We start from the raw sequence: 27725 nt of genomic DNA on the forward strand, positions 1-27725 counted from the left end.
TGAGCTGTGGTATAGGTTGCAGACATGGCTTGTATTCTGTGTTTCTGTGGCGTGGCATAGGCCAGTGGCTACAGCTCTGATTGAACTTCCACTCGAAGACAAAAGACCAAAAACAAACAAACAAAAACCAACTTCCACATTCCTAATTGGTCCTATTAATAGTTATAATGCCTGTTAATCCCATATTTTCTTTCTCTAAATTCTAAAAATTTCCTTTCTGGTTCTAACTTCAATACCATAATGTATCTCCTCCAGTGCCCTCAGGGATATTGTAAAGTGCTTACCCAGCAACATTACCCTTTTCCTTGGTATAAGAATTCCTGGGAGTTCCCGTGGTGGCGCAGTGGTTAACAAATCCGACTAGGAACCATGAGGTTGCGGGTTGGATCCCTGGCCTTGCTCAGTGGGTTAAGGACCTGGTGTTGCCGTGAGCTGTGGTGTGGGTCGCAGATGCGGCTCAGATCCCGAGTTGCTGTGGCTCTGGTGAAGGCCGGCGGCTACAGCTCCGATTCTACGCCTAGCCTGCGAACCTCCATATGCCGCGGGAGCGGCTCAAGAAAAGGCAAAAAGATAAAAAAAAAAAAAAAGAATTCCTGATTTTCATTCCTGAATTGGCCATCTCCTGCAGCTATAGGCATCAGGGAATGCTACCCCCACTGAGACCGCAAGGTCAATGATAGTGATCCCTTCTCAGTTTAGGTCCATCGCAACATTCTATCCAGGGGAAACTATGTGATTTAGGTGGCATATATGGAATTCTGGATGTTCTCTCTCCCAGAAAACATGGACAAAGATACAAGAAGCCCCAATGATTCTAGCAGCCACCATATGACATTATGAATGGCAGAGTGGAAAGAAAGAAACCATTCTTGGTGTCATCATTGAGCTACTGGATCACTCAAATATGAAGCCAGGACTTTTCCTGACTTTCTATCCAATAAATGTCCTTATTTTTTAAAAAGGACTTTATTTATTTATTTACTTATTACTTACTGCTTTTTAGGGCTACACCTGCAGCACATGGGAATACCCAAGCTAGGAATCAAATCAGATCTGCAGCTGCTGGCCTAAACCACAGCTCATAGCAACGCTGGATCCTTAACCCACTGAGTGAGGCCAGAGATCAAACACACATCCTCATGGATACTAGTTGGGTTTGTAACCTTCTGAATCACAATAGGAACTCCTGTAAGGATTTTATTTTTAGAGTAGTTTTAGGTTCACAGTTAATTGAGAAGATACAGCAATTTCCTATACATGCCCTTCCGTCCACCACATTCACAACCTCCCTCACTATCAACGTCCCACATCACAGTGCTACATTTAGTCTAATTGATGAGACTGCACAGATCCATTATTGTTACCCAAAGTCCCTGGTTTGCATTAGGATTATCTCTTGGTGGTATACATTCTATGACTTTAGTCAAAAGTATCATAACATGGCTTTTTTGCAGAATGTCATGAAGTTGAAACTGTACAGAATGTAGCCTTTTTAGATTGGTGGCTTTCAACTAGGAATATGCATTGAAGATTCTACCACATCTTTTCATAGCTTAATAGCTCATTTTATATTTATTGCTGAATAATAGTCCACTGTCTGCAATGAAACCTACTGGATAGACAAGCTGAAGGATATCTTGGTTGCACCTAAGTTTTATCACTCTTCTCACATTTTGAAGCAAGTTGGGCACCAATCTTCAGTAGCTCTTGTATAAGCCTTGATTTATGAATTCAGGCTGTTTTTAATGACGTAGTTTTGCCAACCAGAACACCTACACTGGCTTCCAAGATTGGCATGGAAAGAGTATAGGGAATCATGTTTTATGTCCAGCCTAGAGGGCATCATTTTGCCCTCACTCCACTGACAGAACTTAGTTATATAAATTTCAAAACTACAGAGGAGGCCAGGAAATATTGTTGTCGTTCTATTTTCCAGGAAGGAGAAATAAATGGTAGCATTAACTAATGTAAAAGTGCATTCAGGGTGTTCCCTGGTGGCCTAGTAGTTAAGGATTCATCATTGTCATTGCTATGGCTCTGGTTAGATCCCTGCCCAGGAACTTCTAAAGGCCAGCAGGCACGGCCCCCCAGAAAGTGCATTCAGGATGCTTATGGCATTGGGAACCAATCAGGCTGTCTGAAAACACATCCTAACTGAGCTACGGGTCCCTGGGGCATTTTGGCCCAGGGAATACTTGAGATGACACTCGATAAAATGTGAATAATCTGCTTGGGGAAGCACACTGGTAAATATATGGACTTAATATTTCCACAATGGACAGAGGCGACAGAGACGGGGGTGTGGCAGGGAGGAGAAAAGGCAGGAGTAGGTGTGTGTAGGGAGGACTACACGAAATACCTCCAGTTCAAGAAGAAAGGAAAAAAGCCCCCCCACCCCATTTTTAAAATGGAGACAGGAAGGTTGTCCCCAGTGAGTCTGCTTGTTCAGGGACCTGATGTTAAGCATGTAGTGACATTCACACACCCCACGCATTTACATAGAACTTACAACCACTTCTCATTCAGGAGGAGGCCTGTTGGGGGGGTAAAAAAGACTTCTACAAGTTCAGAAGAAACATGCAAGCTATACCTAACCTCACTAGTCTAACCCTTCATTTATAAATATAAATGGACTATAAGGAAAACCAATAGCATGAACCATAAGAACCACATTGAACAAACAGAATCAGTGATCTAAAAGTAAACACAGATTATCCAGGGAATCACATCTCTTAGAAAAAACTGTCACTGACATCCTAGGATTTGATATTGAGAATATTTTATCAGAAAAGAAGAAAAAGTTGCAAATTTTTTAAATCTGAGAAAAGAATTTATTAGAAATGACTAATATGATTACTGAGATACACAATTCAGTAGATAAGCTGAAAAAGAAAACAGACATGACTAACAGCTAAATTAGGGATAGGAAGGAAGAGATGAGAAAAGCTTTTACAAGTTTGCTGAAACAGGAGATGGGATGTGTACGATAAAAAATTAAGGCATAGAAGACAATAACATTACTCTGTTCTACTAGTAGCAATGGTTGTGGTTTGGGATTAACCCATTTACAACACAGAACAGACTTCATCCAGCACCAAGTTTACTTAGATTTAAGAATTTAAGATAAAGAATTTAAGAGAAAACACAGCCACCACATAAAATCACTCTGTACTTGGGATGCATGTGGTCACCGGAGATGAGGCTGAGTATTTGTAGACAACTTTTGGCTTCAAAGTAAAAGCCTCTCTCTATACAGAAAAGAAAGTCTTAACAATTTTCCAATTGTGTGTTGAAGAATTAACACTACCAAAAGAGAGGCCTGGTTTTTACCCTAGCTACAAGGAGGTAATCTCTGGGCTTTTGGAATGTTATAGCTGAATAAGTATCTTTCCTTAGAGGGACTTGGGTCCCACTAGATGATTTAGGGTGTGGGCTGTCCACACCAGAAAACCAATAGTGTGATTCAGAGTGGGGGCTTTGGATACCAAACCATCCTGCAGACTGAGGGGTGAGATCAACCATGTGTACAATCAATCAATCATGTCTATGTAATGAAGCCAAATAAAACTCTAAACACTGGGGTTAAAGTGAGCTTCTTCCTTGTGCAAATTACTGCACATCAAGGCCAGGAGAGTAACATGTCTTTGTTTGTTTGTCTGTTTGTTTGTTTGTTTGTTTGATAGTCAAGGAATAGATTTATTAAGATAGGACACTTGTGAGGGATACAGGCAGGCAGGCAAGGAGGGTCTGCCCCAAGGATTAGGTAGGCTACATATTTACAATCCAAGGAAAGTGGGCAAGAGTAATGTCTTGATCCTACCAGAGAGGATAACAAAAGCTTCACCTCAGAAATATGCCTGACTCTGCCCTATACACATTTTCCCTTGGCTGATTTTAATATGTGTCTTTTCTAGTAATAAGTCATACCAGGAATATGATAGCTTTCACTGTGTTCTGTGAGTCCTTCCAGGAAAATCATTGAAATGGTAGGTGGTTCTGGGAACCCCAGCCTCACCCAAACTTACTATTGGTGTCAAAAGTGAGAGTGATCTTTTCTAAGAACTGTTCCTTCTGACTTTGAAATTTCCCCACTCTGCACCAATTCTAATGAAGTAGATAACGGATCATTTCTTCGGCTGCCTATCATATGAACCTCCTTTCTGAGTTACCACAGTTTCTTTAGTCTTATGAGATGTGCTGTGATAAAGGGCCCAACTATCACAACAGAATTTAGAAAGAGCATTAGAGGTAGAGATGATTGGTAGTGAAAGAAAATCCCTCAAACGGTGGCTTAAACAAGATAATTTCTCTCTCACAAAAACTGCAGGTAAGTGGCAGGGTGCAAGGATTATTTTCTGCAGTGTCACGTGCCCTAGCTCTGCTGTCATCACTAAGTAGCTTCACCATCATGGTACAAAGAAAGCTAGCTGCTCCAGTTCCAGCTACTGGGTAGGATTCTAGCCAGCAGGAAGAAGAAAGGGGCAGGGGAGGGGCACACTATCTCCCTTGAGAATACTTTCCTAAGTTTTCACCTTCTACTTCTGACTCCATGCTATTAGTTAGAACTTTGTTATGTGTCCATGTCAAGCTGCAAGGGAGGTGGGGAAATACAGTGTTTATTTCTGGTAGCTATGTAATCTTAAAATATGCAATCTAGCAAGACAACAGAATGGTCATAGACATTTCTATATCCAAAAATACAGTTTCAAATATATAAAGAAAATATCTTAGAAAAACAAAAAGAAAACTAAAGATCTACAATAATCATATCAGTATTTAAACTAATTGGAGACTGACAGATATAAGATAAACAATAAGTATATAGAAGATATGAATATATCAGTAATAAATTTGAGTAGACAGAGACAGAGCCAGAGAGAAAAAGAGAGTTGGAAACTTTGTTCCTAACAGATAATACATGTTCTTTACAAATAATCTTGGAATCTTTATAAAAGTTGACAATGTATATAGAACATTAAAAAATTCAACAAAGGCCCAAGAGTATTATGATACAAACTATGTGCTCTAAATACCATTTAAGGAAATAAGAAATAAAGATTTACAACCCTCTTGGAGTATTAACACCCTTCTGGGAGAGATGAAAAGTGGAACTTTAAACACTTTGGAAAACATAGGAGCTCCTAATAGCTCTATCTTCTAAAGTCACAGATTTAATTAAAAGTTGGTAAAACAAGAAGATTTAAATGTTACTTAAAATTACAACCAAAAGAGGAATTCCCGTCATGGTGCAGTGGAAATGAATCCAACTAGGAACCATGAGGTTGCCAGTTCAATCCCTGGCCTTGCTCAGTGGGTTAAGAATCTGGCATTGCTGTGAGCTGTGGTGTAGGTTGCAGACGCGGCTTGGATCTGGCATTGCTGTAGCTCTGGCATAGGCTGGCAGCTATAGCTCTGATTAGACCCCTAGCCTGGGAACCTCCATATGCCGCAGGTATGGCCCTAAAATGACAAAAGACAAAAGACCAAAAAAAAAAAAAAAACAACCAAAAGAAGAGCCAAAAATAATAATAAATTTATCAAACACTGCGAAGAGGAAGAAAGAAGAAGCGAATTGAGACTGTGAACAATTCTAATATGCAAAAATTAAGAATTAGAAAAAGACAGAGTTCCTGTTGTGGCTCAGTGGGTTAAGAACCCAACATGTTGTCTGAGAGGATGTGGGTTTGATCACTGGTCTCCCTTGGGTTAAGGATCCAGCATTGCTGCAAGCTGAGGCAGATAGATGTGGCTGATATCCTGCATCACTCTGGCTGTGGCACAGGCCAGCAGCTGCAGCTCAAATCGACCCCTAGCCCAGGAACTTTCTATATGCTGCAGGTGCAGCTCTTAAAAAAAAAAAGAATTAGAAAAAGAGGCACACTACATAATATAATGGAGGTAACCATAAAAACTAGCGAAAACAGAAAACAGAGACACTTGAAAGAAGTTACTCAAAGAACATGAGATTTTGGGACAGAGAAGGGGTGGAAAAGAAGACTGCTGTGTTGCATTTTATGTTCTTTCCTATCCTAATACTTACTACAATGTGGAAATTACTTGAGAAAAAATTTAAAATTTCAATTTATATAATAGCTGCTTCTAAATAACTTGGATTAAAAAGTAGCTATAGGAAACTGAAAGCTATTTGAAAATTATGAGGAAACAATAATGAAAAAATACTGTTAACTGTTGAATAACACAAGTTTGAACTGAATAGAACAAGTTATACATGGAATTTTTTCTTTTTTTCTTTTTCTTTTTTTGGTCTTTTTAGGGCCACACCTGTAGCATATGGAAGTTCCTGGGTTAAGGGTCTAATCAGAGCTGTAGCCACCAGCCTACACCACAGCCACAGCAATGCCAGATCCAAGCCTTGTCTGCATCCTATACCACAGTTCACGGCAACACCAGATCCTTAACGCACTGAGCAAGGCCAGGGATCGAACCTGTGTCCTCATGGATGCTAGTCAGATTCATTTCTGCTGAGCCAAGATGGGAAATCCTATACATGGATTTTTTTCAATAAATATGTACTACACCACCCATGGCTGGTTGAATATGTGGATGCAGAACCACAGATAAAGAAGACAAACTGTAAAGTTATACTCAGGTGTTTGCACTGGGGGTTGCTGCCCCTAACCCCTCAGATGTTTAAGGGTCAACAGTACTTCATATAAAATCAAATGTAACCATACTGGTATTGAGAAGTGAAGTATAGCCCTAAATCAACTTATTAGTATATAAAAAAAAAACCCTCATCATTCAACTCAATAAAGTTTTAACAATTTAACCATATCAATGAAAGAAAGAAGGCACTGACAAAAAAGTAAAGCAGATACTACAGACACAGAAAAGAGGAAGAAACAATAATATGAAAAATGAAAAGGTTGATCAGAATTAAAGTACAACCAGCCCCCCAAATATATGAGTTCTACATCTGTGGATTCAACTAAAATCCACAGAAAATATTCAGGGAAAAGAAAGGCTGGGGGAAAAATGTAATTGTAATGTATACATGTAAGGATAACCTGACCCCCTTGCTGTACAGTGGGAAAATAAAAATAAAAAAAAATTCAGGGAGGAGTTCCCATTGTGGCTCAGAGGGAGCAAACCTGACTAGTTACTATCCATAAGGATGCAAGTTCGATCCCTGGCCTTGTTCAGTGGGTTAAGGATCCGTGGTTGCCATGAACTATGTGTAGGTCAAAGACACCTCAGATCCTGTGTTGCTGTGGCTATGGCATAGGGCAGCCGATGCAGCTCCAATTTGATCCCCAGCCTGGGAACTTCCAAATGCCACACGTGTGGCCCTAAAAAAAAGAAAAAAAAATTAGGGAAAAAATGCCAAAAAGTTCCCAAAAGGTAAACTTGAATTTGCTTATTCAGGCAAATAATAACAGCTTTCACACTGTATTTACATTTTATATTAAGTATTGTAAATAATTTAGAGATGACTTAAACTACATAGGAGGATGTTAATAGATTATATGCAAATACTATGCCATTTTATATAAGGAACTTGATCATTTGTAGATTTTGGTATCTTTAGGGGATACTGATGGACAAATTTATTCTAAGATCTGTCATATTTGAGAAAAAGGTAAAGATTCTAACTGTCCACTCTGTTAACATTTCAATAGTAACCATTAGAAGTAGTTACATTTTCAAAAATTTTCACTTTGCTGTACAGTAGAAATTGACAGAACACTGTAAACCAACCATAATGGAAAAAAAAGAAAGAGTGAAAGAGAAGTGCAATTTAGGACCTTGTATATATTAAAATGTTTTTATCCTCATTCTTGAAAAAAAAAGAAAAAAAGAATGGATAAGTAATGAGGTCTTACAGTACAGCACAGGGAACTATATCCAGTCTTTTGGGATAGAACATAATAGAGGATAATAGGAGAAAAAGAATGTGTGTGTATATATATATGTGTGTGTGTGTGTATATATATATATGCATAACTGGGTCACTTTGCTGTACAGCAGAAATTGATATAACATTGTAAATCAACTACAATAAAAAATTAAAGAAACAAAAATTTAAAAATAACTACTAAAATAAAATAATGTTTCATTTACATATGAAGAGAAGAGAAATGCAAGAAAAAAAGAACCTTATCAAATCCAAAAAGGGGAAGAAAGAAGTACAAAAGAAGCATAGAGGGAGTTCCCGTCGTGGCACAGTGGTTAACGAATCCGACCAGGAACCATGAGGTTGAGGGTTCGATACCTGGCCTTGCTCAGTGGGTTAAGGATCCAGCATTGCCATGAGCTATGGTGTAGGTCACAGATGCGGCTTGGATCCCGAGTTGCTGTGGCTCTGGCATAGGCCGGCGGCTACAGCTCCGATTCTACCTCTAGCCTGGGAACCTCCATATGCCGCGGGAGCGGCCCTAGAAAAGGCAAAAAGACAAAAGACAAAAAAAAAAAAAAGAAGCATAGAGAAAGCATACAATAAAATGGTAGAAAGATCTGAATATATCAGTAGTCATTATAATTATTCATGGATCAAACTTGCCTGTTAACATAAATGAATTGTCAGACTAGTCTAGCATTGTCTTGTCAATGACTTGGGTCACTGTGATGGCATGGGTTCAATTCCTGGCCTGGGAAACCACATGCCATGGGCATGGCCATGAAAATGTGTGTGTGTGTGTATGTGTATAACTTTAAAAAGGAAAACCGAGAAAATGATACATCAAGTACATACTAAGAAAAAGAAAACTGGGGTTACTGTATTAATATCAGTCCAAATGAGTCCAAGGCAAAAAAGTATAATTATAGGTAAAGGAGATGATGATTTTTTTTTAAAGTTCAATTCGCCAAGAAAATATAACAATTCTAAACTTGTTGCAATTAATAAGATCAAAATATAAAGGATAAAGGTATTTCAAGAAAATATAGGAACTTTATTTTTTTAATCTGAAGAGTATTTATGTTTGGGTTTGCTCAAAAGCAGACCCTAAAATTAAAAACATTGTTGAATAAAAATAATGAAGACTTACGGAGTTCCCGTTGTGGTGCACCAGAAACGAACCCTGACTAGGAACCATGAGGTTGTGGGTTCAATCCCTGGCCTCACTCAGTGGGTCAAGGATCCGGCATTGCCATGAGCTGTGGTGTAGGTCGCAGATGTGGCTCGGATCTGGCGTTGCTATGGCTCTGGTGTAGGCCGGCAGCAACAGCTCTGATTGGACCCCTAGCCTGGGAGCCTCCATATACCTCAGGTGCAGCCCTAAAAAAAGGAAAAAAGACAAAAAGACAACAACAACAACAACAACAACAACAAAAGACCTAAGTAATGGAAAGACATCTCATTTCATGGATCAAAAGACTTAATATTAAGTTCTGGAGTTCCCGTTGTGGCACATCAGAAACAAATCTGACTAGGAACCATGAGGTTGCAGGTTCAATCCCTGGCCTCGTGCTCAGTGGGTTAAGGATCCAGTGCTACCATGAGCTGTGGTGTAGGCCAGCAGCTGTAGCTCGGATTCAACCCTTAGCCTGGGAACATCCATATGCCTCAGGTGCGGCCCTAAAAACAAACAAAAAAGAAGACTTCATATTAAGTCTTAGTTAATTTAGCTGATCTACATTAAGATAGCAGTACTTCCTATTATGGGCTGAATTGTGGCTCCCTGAAATTTATATGTTTAAGTTCTAATCCCCAGTATGACAGAATGTGACTGTACTGAAAATAGGGCCTTTAAGGAGGTAAAGTATATGAGGTCATATGTGTAGGCCCTAGTCCAATATCACTGGTGTCCTTATAAGAAGAGGAGATTAGGAAACAAACATGCATGAGAAAAGAGCATGTGAAGATACAAGGAGAAGATGGTCATCCATGAGCCAAGGAGAGAGGCCTGAAAAAGATGCTTCCCTCGTGGCACAGGAAAAATGAAACATGCTGACACCTTGATCTTGAATTTCTACTCTCCAAAACTGCCCCCAAATAAATTTCTGTTGTTTCAGCCACTCTATCTGTAGCTGCAAGACCTGGCAACCTAATAGACTCTGAAAATTGATCTACAGACTCAAGGTAAACGCCATCAAAATTCCAGCTGGCTTCTTTGCATAAATTGGCAAGTTGATCCTAGAATTCCTATGGAAACTCAAGAAACCCATAATCTTGACAAAGAAAAATAATGCTGGATGACTCACAATTCCCAATTTTAAAATTTACTAGAAAGCAACAGTAATTAAGACAACATGGTATATGCTTAAGAATAGACGAAAAGATCAATGGAACAGAAATGAGATTCGAGAAATAAATTCTCACATTTACAATGATTTTTGACAAGAAAATTCAAGGGGGAAAGAATGATCTTTTCAACAAATTGTATTGACACAATAGGACAGCTACATGCAAAGAATGCATTTCAATCTCACCTCACAACAAACAAAAAATCAACTAAAAACTGGGCCAAAGGCATCAATGTAAGAGCTACTCATACAGAATTCTTAGAAGAAAATAAAGAAGTAAATCTTTATAACCTTGGATTAGGTAATGGTTTGACATCAAAGTATAAGCAACAAAAGAAAAAAATAAATGGTTGGGTTTTTTTGTTTGTTTGTTTTTGTTTTTTTTTAAGGGCTGCACTTGTGGCATATGGACGCTCCCTGGTTAGGGGTTGAATTGGAGCTATAGGTGCCAGCCTACACCACAGCCACAGAAACTAGGGATCCAAGCTGTGTCTGTGACCTACACCACTGCTCACAGCAACACTGGATCCTTAACCCACTGAATGAGGCCAGGGATTGAATCCACATCCTCATGAAAACTACTTGGGCTCATTATCACTGAACCACGATGGGAACTCCCAGGAAAAAAATAAATGAATTGGATATCAAAATTGAAAATGTTTATGCATCAAAGGATACTACTAAAAATTAAAAGACAACTCACAAAATGATAAAAAATATTTCCAAATCGCATATATATTAGGGACTTGTATCTAGAATGTATAAAGAACTTTCATCTGAATAGTAAAAAGCAGCAAGGGAGAAAGCAACTGATAACATACAAGAGAACCCCCATAAGAATGTCAGTAGACTTTTCAGCAGAAACTATGCAGTCCAGAAAGGAGCAGCAAAATATATTTAAAATGATGAAAGAAAAAACCTACAACCAAGAACAGTCTACCCAGCAAGGCTATCACTCAGATTTGAAGGAGAGATAGAGTTTTAAAGGCAAACAAAAACCAAAAGAGTTTGGCATTACTAAACTACTTTAAAAGAAACAATAAAAAAAAAAAACTTTCCTTAGCAGAAAAGAATAGGCCACGACTAGAAATATTAAAAGTATGAAAGAAGAAATCTTGTTGGTAAAGGTGCAGTAAAGGTGGGTAGATCAACCTCTTATAAAGCAAAGTTAAAAGACAAAGTAGTCAGGGGGGTAGGGGAAGGATGGATTGGAAATTGGGGGTTAGCAGATGCAAACAATCATATATCGAATGGATAAACAACAAGGTCCTACTGAGTAGCACAGTGAACTACATTCATTATACTTTGATAAACCATAATGTAAAAGAATATGAAAAGAATGTTCCTGCTGTGGTGCAATGGGATTGTCAGCTTCTCTTCAGTGCCAGGACATAGGTTCCATCCCTACCTGGCACAGTGGGTTAAAGGCACTGCCACAACTGTGGCTTAGGCCATAATCACAGCTCAGATCTGTTCCTGGCCTGGGAACTCCATATGCTGCAGGGCAGCAAAAAAAAAAAAAAAAAAAAAAGTTAAGACATACACAAAATCGGAGTTCCCTTCGTGTTACAGTGGAAACAAATCTGACTAACCCATGAGGATGCGGGTTTGATCCCTGGCCTCACTCAGTGGGTCAGAGATCCAGCACTGCAGTGTGCGGTGGTATATGTCGCAGATGTGGCTCAGATCCCGCATTGCTGTGGCTGTGGTGTAGGCCAGCAGCTGTAGCTCTGATTCAACCCCTACCCTGGGAACTTCCATATACTGCAGGTGAAGCCCTTAAAAAGCAAAAAAAAAAAAAAAAAGATATACACAAAATAAAAGGATGTAAAATATGACATCACAAACAAGAAACAGTGGGGGTGGGGTATAGAGAGTAAAAATGGACAGTGGTTAAAATGAATCTGAAATTAAGATATGAGAAACTCAAATAATCACATATACATGTGGATTTCTATGATTAAAAACCTCCTGGCCACCACAAACAATATTCTATAATGGATACATAAACAAACACACACAAAAGAGAGGAATGTAAATAAATATAACACTATAGTCATCAAATCACAAGGGAAGAAACAAAAAAGAGCTACAAAACCAACGAGAATACAATTAATAAAATGGCAATAAGTACATATTTATCAATAATTACTTTATGAGTTCCCTGGTAGCTCAGCAGCTTAAAGATCCAATATTGTCACTGCTGTGGCTTAGGTCCTTTTTCACAGAACTAGCACAAATAATCCTAAAATTTTATGGAAACACAAAAGACCCAGAATAGCCAAAAGCAATGTTGAGCAAGTAGAACAAAGGTGGGGTGATCATCCTCCATGATTTCAAACTACACTACAAAGCTATAGTCATCAAAACATTATAGCACTGGTGTAAAAACAGACACATATATCAATAGAACAGAACAGAAAGCCCAGGAATAAATCCATGCTTATGTGGACAATTTACCTAGGACAGAGGGCACAAGAATACATAATGGTGAAAAGATAGATTGTTCAATAAATAGTGCTGGGAAAACTGGTCAGCTAGTGCAAATAAATCAAACTGGACTATTATCTCACACCATACACAAAAATAAACCCAAAATGGATTAAAGACTTAAATGTAAAACCTGAAACTCCTAGAAGAAAACATAGACAGTATGTTCCTTGTCAATGGTCCTAGCAATATTTTTAAAAATTTTATTGGATTATAGTTGACTTAAAAAGTTAGGTAGTTTCAGATGTACAGCAAGGTAAACCAGTTATACATATACATATATCCATTCCTTTTAATATTTATTTGGATATGTCTCTTCATTAAAGGGAAACAGTAAAAATAAACAAGTGGAACCACATCAAATTAAAGAGCTTTTGCAGAGCAAAGGAAACCATCAACAAAATGAAAAGACAGCCTATTGAATGAGAGAAGATATTTGCATACAATATATCTGATAAAGGGTTAATTGTTAAAATATTCATAGAACTCATCATGACAAAAACAAACAACTTGTTAAAAAAATGGGCAGACGACTTGCATAAACATTTTTCCAAAGAAGACATGCAGATCATCAGGGGAATGAAAATCAAACCACAATGAGATATCACCTCACATTTGTCAAATGACTATTATCAGAAAGACCACAAACAAGTACCAGCCTCAAATGAACCTATCTACAATACAGAAATGAACTCACAGACATAAAGAATAGACTTGTGGTTCCCAAGAAGGTGGAGGGAAGGAGTGGGATGGATAGGGAGTTTGAGATTAGTAGATGCAAACTATTATGTTTAGAATGGATAAACAATGAAGTCCTACTATACAGCATAGGGAACTATATCCAATCTCTTGGGATAGAAGATAATATAAGAAAAGGAATGTATACATATGTATGTATGGATCACTTTGCTGAACAGTAGAAATTGGCACAACATTGTAAATCAACTATAATTTTAAAAATTTTAAAAATAAAGAGTAATCACCAAAACGTTAAAAAAAAAAAAAGTGCCAGCTTGAAAGTAGAGAAAAATGAATCCTCCTCTACTGTTGGTGGGAATGTAAATTGGTGCAGTCACTCTGGAAAACAGTATGGAGGTTCCTCAAAAATTAAAAATAGCATACTGATAAGATCCAGCAAGTCCATTGCTGAGTTTTTTTCCCTAAAGAAAACAAAAAACAAAAATACTAATTCAAACATGTACGCCATGTTCACTGCAGCATTATTTACGATAGCCAAGATACAGACGCCACCTAAATATCCATCAACAGATTAAAGAAGATGACACATACACACACACACACTCTCTCTCTCTCTCTCTCTCTGAAATATTACTGAGCCATAAAAAAGGATGAAATCCAGCAACTTACTGCAACATGGATGAACCTTGAGGATATTATGCTAAGTAAATATATCAGACAGAGAAAGAGAAATACTGTATAATTTCACTTATATAAGGAATCTAAGAAACAAAGAAACAAAACAAGACAGAAATAGACTCAGAGATACAGGGAAGATATGAGTGGTTGTCAGAGGGGAAGGATAAGTGGTTCAGTGAAACAGGTAAAGGACATTAAGAAGCACACACTTCAATCACAAAGTAATTCAGTCACAGGAATGAAATGTATAACATGGGGAATATGGTCAATAATATTGTAATAACATTGTATGGTGACAGATGGTAACTAGATTTATGGAAGTGATTATTTTTTAATGTATAGAAATATTGAATGACTATGTTATGCACTTGGAACTAACATAAGGTGTAGATCAATTATACAATTTGTAAAAAACCAGCAAAAGATATGGATACCTCAGCAAAGAAGATAGATGACAAGCATATGAAGAAATGTTCAACATCATATATCATTACAGAACTGCAAATTAAAATAACAATGACGTATACTATACACCTATTAAAATGACTGAACTCTAAAATACTGACAAAAGCAAATGCTAGAGAAGATATGGAGCAAGAGGACTTCTCATTTATTGCTGGTAAAAATGCAAAATGGTACAGCCACTTTGGAAGACAGTTACCTATTTCTATAAAGCTAATCGTTGGAGTTCCCACTGTGGTGAAGTGGTTAACGACTAGGAACCATGAGGTTGCGGGTTTGGTCCCTGCCCTTGCTCAGTGGGTTAAGGGTCCGGTGTTGCCGTGAGCTGTGGTGTAGGTTGCAGACGCGGCTCGGATCCCGCATTGCTGTGGCCCTGGTGTAGGCCAGTGGCTGCATCTCTGGTTAGACCCCTAGCTTGGGAACCTCCACCTGCCTCGGGAGCGGCCCTAGAAAAGGCAAAAAGACAAATAAATAAATAAACAAGCTAATTGTAGCCTTATTATATGATCTAGCAATCAATCTCCTAGGTATTCATCTAAATAAACTGAAAACCTATGTCCACATAAAAAAATGCACATGGATGTTTACAACAGCTTTACTCAGATTTGCCAAAACTTGGAAGCAACAAAGATGTGTTTCAACATGTGAATGGATAAACAAATCATATACACTGATGTACTGTACATCCATACAAGAGACTATTACTCAGCAATAAAAAGCAGTAAGCTATAAATTTTCAGAATAACATGGAAAAAGCTTAGATGCATATTGCTAAATGAAAGACGACAATATGAAATGCTACATACTGTACAACTCCAACTATATGACATGCTGGAAATGGAAAAACTATACAGTAAAAAGATCAGTGGTTGCCTGAGATGGAAAGAGGGTACAAGTGGGTGAAGCACACAGGATTTTCAGGTCAATGAAACTATTCCGTAGGAAGCTGTTAATGGTGGAAACATGACATTGTGCATTTGCCAATTTCTACGGAAGGGTACAAGCATACCTTGGAGATACCGCAGGTTTGGCTTCAGACTATCACAAAACCAGTCACATCAACTTTTTGGTTTCCCAGTGCATATAAAAATTATGTTTATACTATATCGTAATCTATTGGATGTGCAATAGCATTATGTCTTTAAAAATAGTGTACATGCCTTAATTTAAAAATAATGGTGTTGGGAAATGATGCCGATAGACTTGTTTGATGCAGGGTTGCCAAAAACCTTCAATTTGTAAAAAACTCCATATCCGCAAAGAGCAATAAAAGGAGGTATACCTGAATTTAAACTTAAGTTAATAAAGCATCAAATTGGCCCATCCAATGTAACAAACATTCCACAGTAATGCAAAATATTAATAATAGAGAAAATTGTGTGGGAAGGGAAAGTGGGGATCTGGGAATTCTCTATACTTTCTGTTTAACTGTAAAGTTAAAATTTCTTAACAAATAATGTCCGTAGTATTTTAAAAATTAAAATTTATATTAAAGTGGATGAAGTGAGAAAATAATTTTAAAATGTAATATGCTTTTTTTTTTGTGTCTTTTTGCCTTTTCTAGGGCCGCTCCCATGGCCTATGGAGGTTCCTGGGCTAGGGGTCGAATCGGAGCTGTAGCCACCAGCCTACGCCAGAGCCACAGCAACATAGAATCTGAGCCGCATCTGCAACCTACACCACAGCTCACAGCAACGCCAGATCCTTAACCCACTGACCAAGGCCAGGGATCCAATCCACAACCTCATGGTTCCTAGTCAGATTCGTTAACCACTGTGTCATGACGGGAACTCCAAAATGTAACTTGTTTTTAATTTTAAAAAGCAAGCAAACAATGACAAAAAGTATAATACTATAGTGTATTCACACACCGATATATTTACCTACTTTAAACATTCAGAATCAAAATCTAGTTGGATGCACTCATTTTTGAGGGAAAGTAACATGGATAGAGAAAAGACATCATTCTACATTGTAAACTTTTCAGTGTTGCTTACATCTGCTTTGGAAAACATGTGTTTTCTTTTCTTTCTTTTCTTTTCTTTTTTTTTTTTTTAGGGCTGCAGAGTGGCATATGGAAGTTCCCAGGCCAGGGGTGGAATCGGAGCTGCCAGCCTACATCACAGCCACAGCAACAGAGGATCCAAGCAGCTTCTGTGACGTACACCACAGCTCACGGCAACACTGGATCCTTAACCCACTGAGCAAGACCAGGGAGTGAACCTCAATCCTCATGGATACTAGTAGGGTTTGTTTCTGCTGAGCCACAATGGGAACTCCCTGTTTTTTCCTTTAAAAGGAATTTAAAAGCAGTATGTAAACCTTTGGCAAATATATCGAGACCATGAGAAAGAAAACACAGGTGGGCTCACTCTCTGACTACTATGAAATCAAACATTACATTTTCCTTCTCAGTATTCTTCCAAGACTTTCACATACATTATCACTTTGAGCCCCATATAGGAAACTTTCATCATGTTAACACACAAGAACTCTGAAACCCCCAAAGACAAACGTGCTTAAGACTACAGAACTAGTCAATGCTGAAGCCAGAGCTGGACTCTATGTTTCACCACAATGCTGCTGCCCATTGCTGAATTTCACATTTGCAGTTAGTCAAGATCTGACAGTTGTTAGAGGCTAGTCCCCAGCAGCTTAACATTCTCAAAACCTCAGGTTCCTCTTCCCCAATATTTGAAAAATATTCCCAGTGTTTTATGAACTTGTTACATTTTGTATGTAAACAGGTGGGACATTGCTAAAATGTACCTATTTCTATACTGTATAAAAATGCTGGGCATCCCTGAAATATTATACCTATATTGCTTCCAGCGTCACATTCAAAAGGTTGACCTTTAGCGTCTTCTAAGGCCCAACATTCTTATTCCCTATGACATAACGATTCCACTCCTAGGGGTTTTTTGGATTTTTTTTTGCTTTTTTTAGAGCCACACCCGCTGCATATGGAGGTTCCCAGGCTAGGGCTCCATCGGAGCTACAGCTGCAGGGCTATGCCACAGCCACAGCAATGCTGGATCCAAGGCACATCTTCCAACTACACCACAGCTCACTGCAACGCCAGATGCTTAACACTGAGCAAGGCCAGGGATCAAACCCGCAACCCCATGGTTACTAGTTGGATTCATTGCCACTGCACCATAAAGGGAATTCCCCGCTCCTAGGTATTAACCCCATGGAAATGCACATGTGACTATCAAAAGATAACTTCCTGATGGGAGTTCCCATTGTGGTGAAGTGGTTAACGAATCCGACTAGGAACCATGAGGTTGCGGGTTCAGTCCCTGCCCTTGCTCAGTGGGTTAATGATCCGGTGTTGCCGTGAGCTGTGGTGTAGGTTGCAGACATAGCTCGAATCCTGCGTTGCTGTGGCTCTGGCGTAGGCTGGTGGGTACAGCTCTGATTAGACCCCTAGCCTGGGAACCTCCATGTGCCACGAGAGCAGCCCAAGAAATGACAAAAAGACAAAAAAACAAAACAAAACAAAAAACAACCTTCTTGAATACTCAGAGCACTACTCTTAAGAGTCCCAAACTAGGTCCTACCAAATGTTCACAGGCAGTAAAATTTGACACTCTTTTTTGTTTTTCTTTTTTGCCCCCCCCCACAGCATATGGAGTTCCCAGGCCAGGGATCAGATCTGAGCCGCAGTTGCAACCAAGGCGCAGCTGCAACCTAAGCTGCAGCTGTGGTAACGCAGAATTCTTAACCACTGTACCTGGCTGGAGATCAAACCTGTGTCCCAGCACTCCCAAGATGCTGCTGATCCTGTTTTGCCACAGTGGAAACGCCAATTAATACTTTTTTTATGATCACAAAATGGAACACTATTTAGCAGTGTTCATGAGCAATCTACAACTGCACACGACAATAACAATATATAATAGCAAGCAAAGTAGACATTAAAAAAAGGGACACTGTAGGACTCATCATAAAATGCAGAGTTGGGAAAAATTAGCTTGTTTTGTCGTAATGAAGAGTCCCTTGGGGAAAGGGAAAGTACCTGGCACAGGAATTAGGGTGACTTCTAGAGTGCTGATGATTAAAAGAAATTTTCAGGGAGTTCCTGTCGTGGCTCAGTGGTTAATGAACCCAACTAGTAACCATGAGGTTGGGGTTCAATCCCTGGCCTCGCTCAGAGGGTTAAGGATCTGGTGTTGCTGTGGTTGTGGTGTGGGACAGCAGCTGTAGCTCTGATTTGACCCCTAGCCTGGGAACCTCCATATGTCGTGGATGTGGCCCTAAAAAGACAAAAGACAGAAGACCAAAAAAAAAAAAAAAGGAAAGAAATTTTCACATATTGAGATACAAGAAGTCATTCTGGTTTATATATGAGTTAACTTGAATTTTATGCTAACTAAAATAGCCTGTCTGTGGTCTTTTAAACGCACATTGTACACCTACTTTAATTATTAGAGAAAAGGACATATTGACCAGAAGTAAAACAATGGCCATGTTAAAAATAAAGATTAACTTTTCCTGGGATGCCAATGCTGGTACTCCTTTGATGACAAGATGACAAGACTCCATCCTTGGGTGCCAAGACCAATACTGACTCACATGTACTGGTGTGTATTTTCTTTCTTTTTGAATTAAGAAATGTAAACAATTTGTTAAAACTTCTTTGTTCCCACAAGATATAAAACAATGCTAAAAATCCTGCTTCTCTGGAGCAGTTTCTCAGAGTAATTTGGGAAGTTGGCTTCCGGACTAAGTCCTCAGTTTGGCTCGAAGAAAACTTTTCTATTCTTATTTTAGACTGCTTACGGATTCTTTTCCTTGACGCTGGTAGTGATGCGTCTGGAACGCTATGCTTCGTTACCCGAGTATGTTCGAGCTGTGAAATTCATTTAACTGTACACTTAAGATTTATGCATTTTTATATGTATAACTCATTAACGGTTTTTTCGTTTTTTGTTTTTTTGTTTTTTTGTTTTAGGTTGTCCTTTTCCTAAGGGAGGCTGGAATTCTTGGAATTTTGCCTAAAGCCATTCAGCTCTGGTTCCACCATGAATCAATACCCAACAAGTTTCACTTCAACAAATGAGAGAGGACTGAGGTAGAGAAGAGGCGTTGGCGGGTGGGTTCTGAGCCAAACCCGGGCTGCAGGTCGCCCCAGTGCGCCGCGCCCTGCCCCGCCCCTGGAGAACGACCTGGTGCTTTTACCTCAGATCAGTCGCGAGCGCTGGGTCCCGAACCTGAAGGCCGAGGACGTTGCTGAGGCGGCTCATCCTCCGACAGCTCCCGGACCAGGCGACGCCTGACCCCGAACGGCCTCCCAGGACGCTCCACGCAGTCTGGTACAAAATTCAGCCGCCTGCACGTCCCCTCTCAAGGTCCAGACCGCTGTTGTAGGTGGTTGGGATGGCAGCGACTGTGGTGCTGGAGCCTGCGGGTCGCTGTCGCTGGGACGAGCCGGTGCGCATCGCTGTGCGCGGCCTGGCTCCGGGGCAGCGGGTCACGCTGCGCGCGTCCCTGCGCGACGAGAAGGGCGCGCTCTTCAGGGCCCACGCGCGCTACTGCGCCGACGCCGACGGCCAGCTGGACCTGGCGCGCGCGCCCGCGCTGGGCGGCAGCTTCGTGGGGCTCGAGCCCATGGGGCTCCTCTGGGCTCTGGAGCCCGAAAAGCCTTTTTGGCGGTTTGTGAAGCGGGACGTGCAGACGCCCTTCGCCGTGAAGCTGGAGGTGTTCGACGGCCACGAGCCCGAGCCTCAGGCGGAGCAGCTCCTGGGCGTGGCAGTGCACGAGCGCGACTTCCTGCCGCCCGGGGTTCGGCGGGAGCCGGTGCGCGCGGGCCGGGTGCGGGCCACGCTCTTCCTACCTCCAGGTGAGCCTGGGGTGCTTGGGGCGCGCTAATGTGTTCCCTAGGCCCCGCGTGGTTTTGGATACTGCTTCCCGGGGAGTTAGGCTCTGGAGCATGATCACGGAAGCAGGTCTTAACTAAATCAGTTGCCTCACAGCAGCAATAGAGGCTTTTGATACGTTAGCCTCTGTTCTATGCGTTTTGTTTGCATTACCTCATTTACTTTTTATAATATCCCAAAGAAGTGGGCACTGTTATGAAGATAAGAAAAGACTGGATTTGGGGCGGTAGATTCACTTTGTTACTAATAACTACCCTACAGATCTCAGCAGGTATCAGCCAGTCGCTGCTGCACTAAATGATGATGGCTAAGGAATCTATTGCTATTATCTCCCTATGTAGTGTCCTGATTAGATTGGGCCCCTTATTCACTTATGTTCCTGTCTACCACAGATCACTTTTCAGACTTCACTGCCTTCCTCACTTAAAGCCTTGTCTGGTATTTCCTTTTCTTTAAGTAGTCACCTGAACCAAAAATAACACCAAGAGTTGGTGGAACATAACATAAAACTTTGTTTCAGGATTGTAATTTCTGTGTCCAACACTGAGAATCAACACTGTCTAAAACGTGAAATTCCTCCTTTTATGAGGTAGTCAGTCATTAGACTTGGTTGCTCTCACTTACAGATTCATAGGGAGTTCCCCCTGTGGAGCAGCAGGTTAAAGATCTGATGGTGTCTCTGCAGTGCTTGGGTTGCAGCTGAGGCTTGAGCTCGATAGCTAGCCTGGGAACCTACAAATGCTGCAGGTGCAGGCCCCCCCTCCCCCCCAAAAAAGATTCTTAGGACCTTGGAGATAATTTCTCATAAATTCATGTAGAGGATAAACTCACTGAAGAGAAGGTATCTTGTAGACATCTGCCGCTCACCATCACCCCCACACACATAAGGAATTTGTACCCCTTTTCGGGAATGACTTGGAGTTGTCTTTCCTTTGATTCACAGGATCCTACCAAATAATTTAGAAAGCTCTCTAAAAGGAAAGTGAAATTTTTTTTTTTTGTCTTTTGTCCTTTTAGGGCTGCACCCATGGCATATGGAGGTTCCCAGGCTAGGGGTCTCATCAGAGCTGTTGCTGCTGGCCTATACCAGAGCCACAGCAACGCCAGATCCGCGTCGCACCTGTGACCTACACCACAGCTTATGGCAACACTGGATCCTTAATTCACTGAGTGAGGCCAGGGATTGAACCGGCAACCTCATGGTTCCTAGTTGGATCGTTTCAGCTGCGCCACGATGGGAACTCCAGAAAGCGAATTCTTTAAATTATGTAATATCTTTCCTTTATACTATTACTTTCTCTAGGACTTGGACCTTTCCCAGGGATCATTGACATTTTTGGTATGGGAGGAGGCCTGTTGGAATATCGGGCCAGTCTTCTAGCTGGCCATGGCTTTGCTACCTTGGCGCTAGCTTACTGCGACTTTGAAGATCTCCCCAAGAAATTCGACACCATACATCTGGACTACTTTGAAGAAGCCCTGTGCTACATGCTTCAACACACCCAGGTTCTCCTAAAGTCCTTTATCATATCTCTAGAAATACCTCTAGAGAGGGCATCACTTTGTGGGCTTTGATGCTGATCTCTTCTTTCTGAGATTTCTTTTGGAGACTTCTTTGGCTTTATCTCCTACTCTATTTTCACTGTGGAAAAAGGTGGATTAGTAATGCAGAATTCACTGTAAAATTCATGGATAGTTTATTTCAAGGAATGATGTAGTAATGTTAAAATTCCTCTTGTGAGCAAGTGGAGTTTCTAGCTTGGCCTGCTTGTTTTTTAATCTTTTATTTTTCTGATAGCAGGGTATGTTCTCAGATTTTGATTAAAACTTGTCCACCCATTTCAGAAGCTAAGAAGTACTCAATTGGACTATGAAGTCTTACTTGGTTTCTATCAAGTCAATCATTGGGCAATGTATATGTAGATGGACTCTGATGAATGATTCACTTCTTAGAACAGAATTTGGTTCCACATAGATACCCAGGATCACTGACGCTTTAATTCCACCTAAATGAGACTCTGAACTTCACAGGCTCTATGACTCAGCATTTTCTAGTGGATGACTCTCTGGACATTTGCAGCCAATTTCCAAATTGTCCAGTGAGTTTAAGATTTGTGTGCCATGTGTCCAGCAAGATGGTCTTTACTTGGGAAGAAACTCCTCTGTTGGCTGAGGTTGAGTCTCTGTGGCCAATTCACAAATTAAAACTAGCAGCATCTCTAATTGCATTTAGAAAAACATTTTTCTATTGAGTCGGTTCATGACTCTTGATTCTTCTCCCTTCTTGTCTTACAGGTAAAGGGCCCAGGCATTGGGCTTCTGGGAATTTCTTTAGGGGCTGATATTTGTCTCTCCATGGCCTCATTTTTGAAGAACGTCTCAGCCACAGTTTCCATCAATGGATCTGGATTTAATGGAAACAAACCCATATACTACAAGGAGACTAGCATCCCACCATTGGGCCATGACCTGAGGAGAGTGAAGGTAGCTTTCTCAGGCCTCCTGGACATTGTGGATATAAGGAATGATATTGTGGGGGGATGTGAGAACCCCTGCATGATTCCAATAGAGAAGGCCCAGGGGCCCATCCTCTTCATTGTTGGTCAGGATGACCATAACTGGAGGAGTGAGTTATATGCCCAGATAGCCTCAGAACGGTTACAGGCCCATGGAAAGGGAAAAGCCCAGATCATCTCTTACCCTGGGACTGGGCATTACATTGAGCCCTCCTTACTTCCCCATGTGTCCAGCTTCCCTGCACAGATTACTGGACAAACCGGTGATCTGGGGTGGGGAACCCAGAGCTCACTCTAAGGCCCAGATAGATGCTTGGAAGCAAATTCTAACCTTCTTCTCCAAACACCTTGGAGCTTCCCCCAAATTGTAATGCACTGGTCTGTTATTTGACAAGAGAGATTCAAGATCAGATTTTAGTGTTTAATATTTTTTCTGTGAATCAACTATCCTCTGGGTAACATTAAACTCTTGTCATTGGTCCATCGTTAAAAAGTCTACAAATAAAAAATGCTAGAGAGTGTATGAAGAAAAGAGAACTCTCTTACATCATTGGTGGGAATGTAAACTGGCACAGCCTCTACGAAAAACAGTATGGCAGTTCCTCAAAAAACTAAAAAAAGAGTTTCCATATGCTCTAGGACTCCAATTCCTAGATATACGCCCAGACGAAACTATCATTCGAAAAGATACATGCACCCCTATGTTCACAGCAGCACTATTTACAACAGCCAAGACATGGAAACAACCTAAATGTCCCTTGACATATAAATGGATATAGAAGTTGGAGTGTGTGTGTGTCTGTGTGTGTGTGTGTAATATACACACAATGGACTGTTATAAAAGAGAATGAAATAAAGTCATTTGCAGGAACATGGATGGACCTAGAGATTATCATATTAAGTGAAGTAAGTCAGAAAAAGAAAGACAAATGCCATATTGATATCCCTCATATATGGAATCTAAAATATGACACAAATGAACATATCTATCAAACAAACCTGACTCACAGATATAGAGAACAGACTTAGAGTTGCCAAGGGGGAAGAGGGGGGAAGAGGGGAGGGGAGGGGAGAGAAGTATGGGGAGTTTGGGATTAGCAGAGGCAAAATATTATATATAGGATGGATAAAAAACAACACCCTACCAAATAGCACAGAGAACTATATTCAATATCCTGCAATAAACAATACTGAGAAAGAATATATATGTATAACTGAGTCACTTTAGGGTAGAAATAAACACAACATTGTAAATCAACTCTACTTCAATAAAGTTTAAAAAATTCAGAGTTCCCGTCGTGGCGCAGTGGTTAACGAATCCGACTAGGAACCATGAGGTTGCGGGTTTGCTCCCTGGCCTCGCTCAGTGGGGTTAAGGATCCGGCGTTGCCGTGAGCTGTGGTGTAGGTTGCAGACGTGACTCAGATCCCTCGTTGCTGTGGCTCTGGCGTAGGCCGGCGGCTACAGCTCCGATTCGACCCCTGGCCTGGGAACCTCCATATGCCATGGGAGTGGCCCAAAGAAATAGCAAAAAGACCCCCCCCAAAAAAAATTTCATGTCATTTGTATTAATGATGTATCTCAGGTAATTTTGTTGAGTGTTACTTTTTCACTAATTTTTCTAATGTAACACATGCCTACTCAAGAAGATTCAATTAGCGGTATCAAAGTAGTAAAAGCATCCTATTAAAATTGGTGTTTTCATCTAGATGTTTTTACTTAACACTTTGAGGCACAGATGAAATTCAAAGCTGAACAAATACTGGGTTACTTCTTCTATCACTGGGAGAGAAGGGCCATCCAGTGTTTACTACTGGTTGAACTACTGGTAGCAGGGTAGAAATTCTGTTGACCAAAAGTTTACCAAAAGGTGTTGATAGAAGGAAAGACAAATGACCTTTTTCTCATGGAGATGGGAGAAGAATACTTTGGGAGGAGGAGTTAGCATAATGGGAGCATCCAGGAGTTTCCTGGTGGCACAGCAGGTTAAGGATCTGGTGGTGTCACTGCTGTGGGATGGGATGGATCTCTGGCCCAGGAACTTCAGCATGATATGTGAAGCCTCCCCCCCCGCCAAAAAAAAGAAGGGGAGCATCTGGCTCTGGAATAATTAAATCTAAATTCTCTTCCAAAGGTGAGTGACTGTGACCTATTTTCCTTCTTCCTTCTTGGCTCTAAGGGGAGACTTTGGAAAAGCATACTGTGACATTCTTAGCGGTATCAAGTCTACAAAGCACTGTGTAAGTGTATTTGAAGAGAGTATGGCCGAGAACTTTTGAAAACTGACAAAGACATCAAGCTACATATTCCAGAAGCACTGTCTATTAGCTCAGGCTTCTATAACAAAATACCGTAATTGGAGTGGCTTAAACAACAGACATTTCTTTCTCACATTTCGGGAACCTGTAAAGTCCAAGATAAACGTTCTGGCAGGTTCAGTTCCAGGTGGGGGCCTCTTCTTGGCTTACAGACAGCTGCCTTCTTCCTGTGTCCTTACCTGTTGGAGAGAGAGGGTGCTCTGGTTTCTCTTCCTCTTTTCATAAGGACACTAATCTTGTCATGGGGGACTCACTCTCATGACTTCACTTAGACCTAACAACCTCCCAAAGGCCCTTATTTCAAGTACCATCGCACTGGGGTTTCAGATTTACCATATGAATAGGACGGGGGACACTTAGTTCCTAACACCTATAAACTTCAATTTAACTACATAGAAAACGATATTTAACACATCACAGAAAACTCATTTGTGACAGTTTCATGACATAGCCATAAATTCTTTTCTTTGACATTCCTGCCACCAAGAAGTGAGAGATCTATGTCCCCTCCCCTCAAATCTGCATACATTTCTGACTGCTTCGATTCGTACAGTAGAGCAGAGTTGATGACTTCAGAAGCCAGGTCATAAAGGCCATGAAGGTCCCACCCTGTCTGCTGGAAACACTTGCTCTTGGAACCCTGAACCACCCTAAGAGGTCTGACTACTGTGAGGCTGTGATGCTGTGAGGAAACCCGAACTACATGGAGAGGCAAAGTGTAAGCACTTCCTGTGACTGTTCCAGTGGAGCCCAGCCTTTGGTCATCACAGCCCGAGTACTAGAAATGTGAGTGAGAAAGAACCTCCAGAAGATGCTAGCCCTCAGCTATTTGAATCTGCCCAGTGAAGACTTAAGATTTCCTGAGGCAGAGAATACTTGTCCCAGTCAATCGCTGTCCAAACTGTGGATTTAGGAACAAAATATTGTTTACATGATTATGTTCTGGAGTGCATTTCAGTTATCTATTCTATGTAAAAAAACACCCCAAGACAGAGTGGCTTAAAACGTTATCCATTCATTTTTCTCACTCACACGGCAGGGAAGTTGTACTGGCTGTCTGCCAGGACCTCAGGGAGGGCTTTGGGTTCACAGGGTCTCAGTCCTCTCCCTGTGGCCTTTTACAATGGCTAACTGGGCTGGGTTCCAAAAGCAAGCATCCCAACATAGCAAGGCGGAATCGCATGACCTATTTTTGACCTAGTCTTGGAAGTTACGTAGCATCACTTTTGCTGTACTCTACTGGTCAAGGCAATCACAAAAACCCACCAAGTTCAAGGAGAATATAGAGTCCACCTCTCAAAAGGAGAGCAGAAATGTTCTAGAAGAGTATGTGGAATGGAAAACATTGTAACAATCTTCAGAAAATGTGCCTTCTGGCTACAGTGGTTCACATTCCTCCTACATGTATTACATACTGACCCCTCCTTCACATTTCTCCCAAATGTCTCATTGCATTATAACATTCTGCTCAGGCTCAAAGCCCAAGATTGTATCATTTATGTCAGGATCAGGTGCAGATGAAGCTGCTCAGGTATAGTTGCTTGGGTATAGCTCTCTGAGTATCTTTCTTTCTTCCCTTTTTTTTTGTCTTTTGTCTTTTTAGGGCCGCACCCACGGCATATGGAGGTTCACAGGCTAGCGGTCTAATTGGAGCTGTAGCTGGGGGCCTATGCCAGAGCCACAGTAACACCAGATCCGAGCTGCATCGGGGACCTACACCACAGCTCATGGCAACACTGGATCCTTAACCCACTGAGTGAAGCCAGGGATCAAACTCACACCCTCATGGTTCCTAGTCGGATTCGTTTCTGCTGTACTATGATTGGAACTCCTCTTTCTTTCTTTCTTTGTTTTTTTAGGGCCACACATGCAGCATACGGAAGTTCCCAGGCTAGGGGTCAAATCAGAGCTGTAGCTGCCAACCTATTCCACAGCCACAGCAACATGGGATCCGAGCTGTGTCTGCGACGTACACCACAGCTCTTGGCAACACCACATCCTTAACCCACTGAGTGAGGGTGGGATTGAATCCGTGTCCTCATGGATGCTAGTCAGATTCATTTCCGCTGAGCCATGACAGGAACTCCATCCTAGAGTATCTTTCTTCTCAATTTGAAGACCTCTGAACTAAAGAAACAACTAACTTAACTGTCTTCTCACACACATATCCAGAATACAATCATGGGCAAGTATGAGAGAATTCTTACAGACAGTTCCTGTTCAAAAATGGAGAAAATGGAAGGCACATCACAGTCTAGCCCCTGGCAATTCTGAAACCCAGCTGAGAACATGTTTCCTTCCATTGGTGCTCAGTTTACTCTGTTTTCTGTAGCTCTTGGTTCTGCCCCCTGAGTGGAAACCTGCATTTCCCATAAGAAATATAAATAGGCAACTAGAAATCCTGCTGGATCTGCTTCCAAAGATGATGCATTCAAAAGTCTCTTACTACTTTTTCTCTTTTAGTTCAAACTCAT

General features: G+C 40.9%; 1 protein-coding gene and 1 long non-coding RNA gene across 6 annotated transcripts in view; one reads left to right on the forward strand and one right to left on the reverse strand.

Annotated features, from left to right (window-relative positions):
• LOC125135273 (uncharacterized) overlaps positions 1-27725 on the reverse strand; it is a 74054-nt gene that overhangs the window by 19828 nt on the left and 26501 nt on the right. For 3 of the 5 annotated variants that reach the window (XR_007136939.1, XR_007136936.1, XR_007136935.1), the window contains exon 1: positions 19720-19829. The exons of 1 other annotated variant lie outside the window; for it this stretch is intronic. This is a non-coding gene — a long non-coding RNA (uncharacterized LOC125135273). Of the gene's footprint in view, positions 1-19719; positions 19830-25325; positions 25551-27725 lie in introns of those variants that run through there. One more of the 5 variants, XR_007136938.1, reaches the window with a different exon arrangement.
• On the forward strand, positions 19918-23465 carry LOC125135271 (peroxisomal succinyl-coenzyme A thioesterase-like). Its single transcript, XM_047795222.1, is given in 4 exon segments — positions 19918-20380; positions 21721-21923; positions 22713-23141; positions 23143-23465. Coding segments are annotated over 4 exon segments (1257 nt in total). The 3' UTR covers positions 23305-23465.

This window comes from Phacochoerus africanus, chromosome 9, assembly GCF_016906955.1.
Source record: "Phacochoerus africanus isolate WHEZ1 chromosome 9, ROS_Pafr_v1, whole genome shotgun sequence".
Taxonomy (NCBI): domain Eukaryota; kingdom Metazoa; phylum Chordata; class Mammalia; order Artiodactyla; family Suidae; genus Phacochoerus; species Phacochoerus africanus.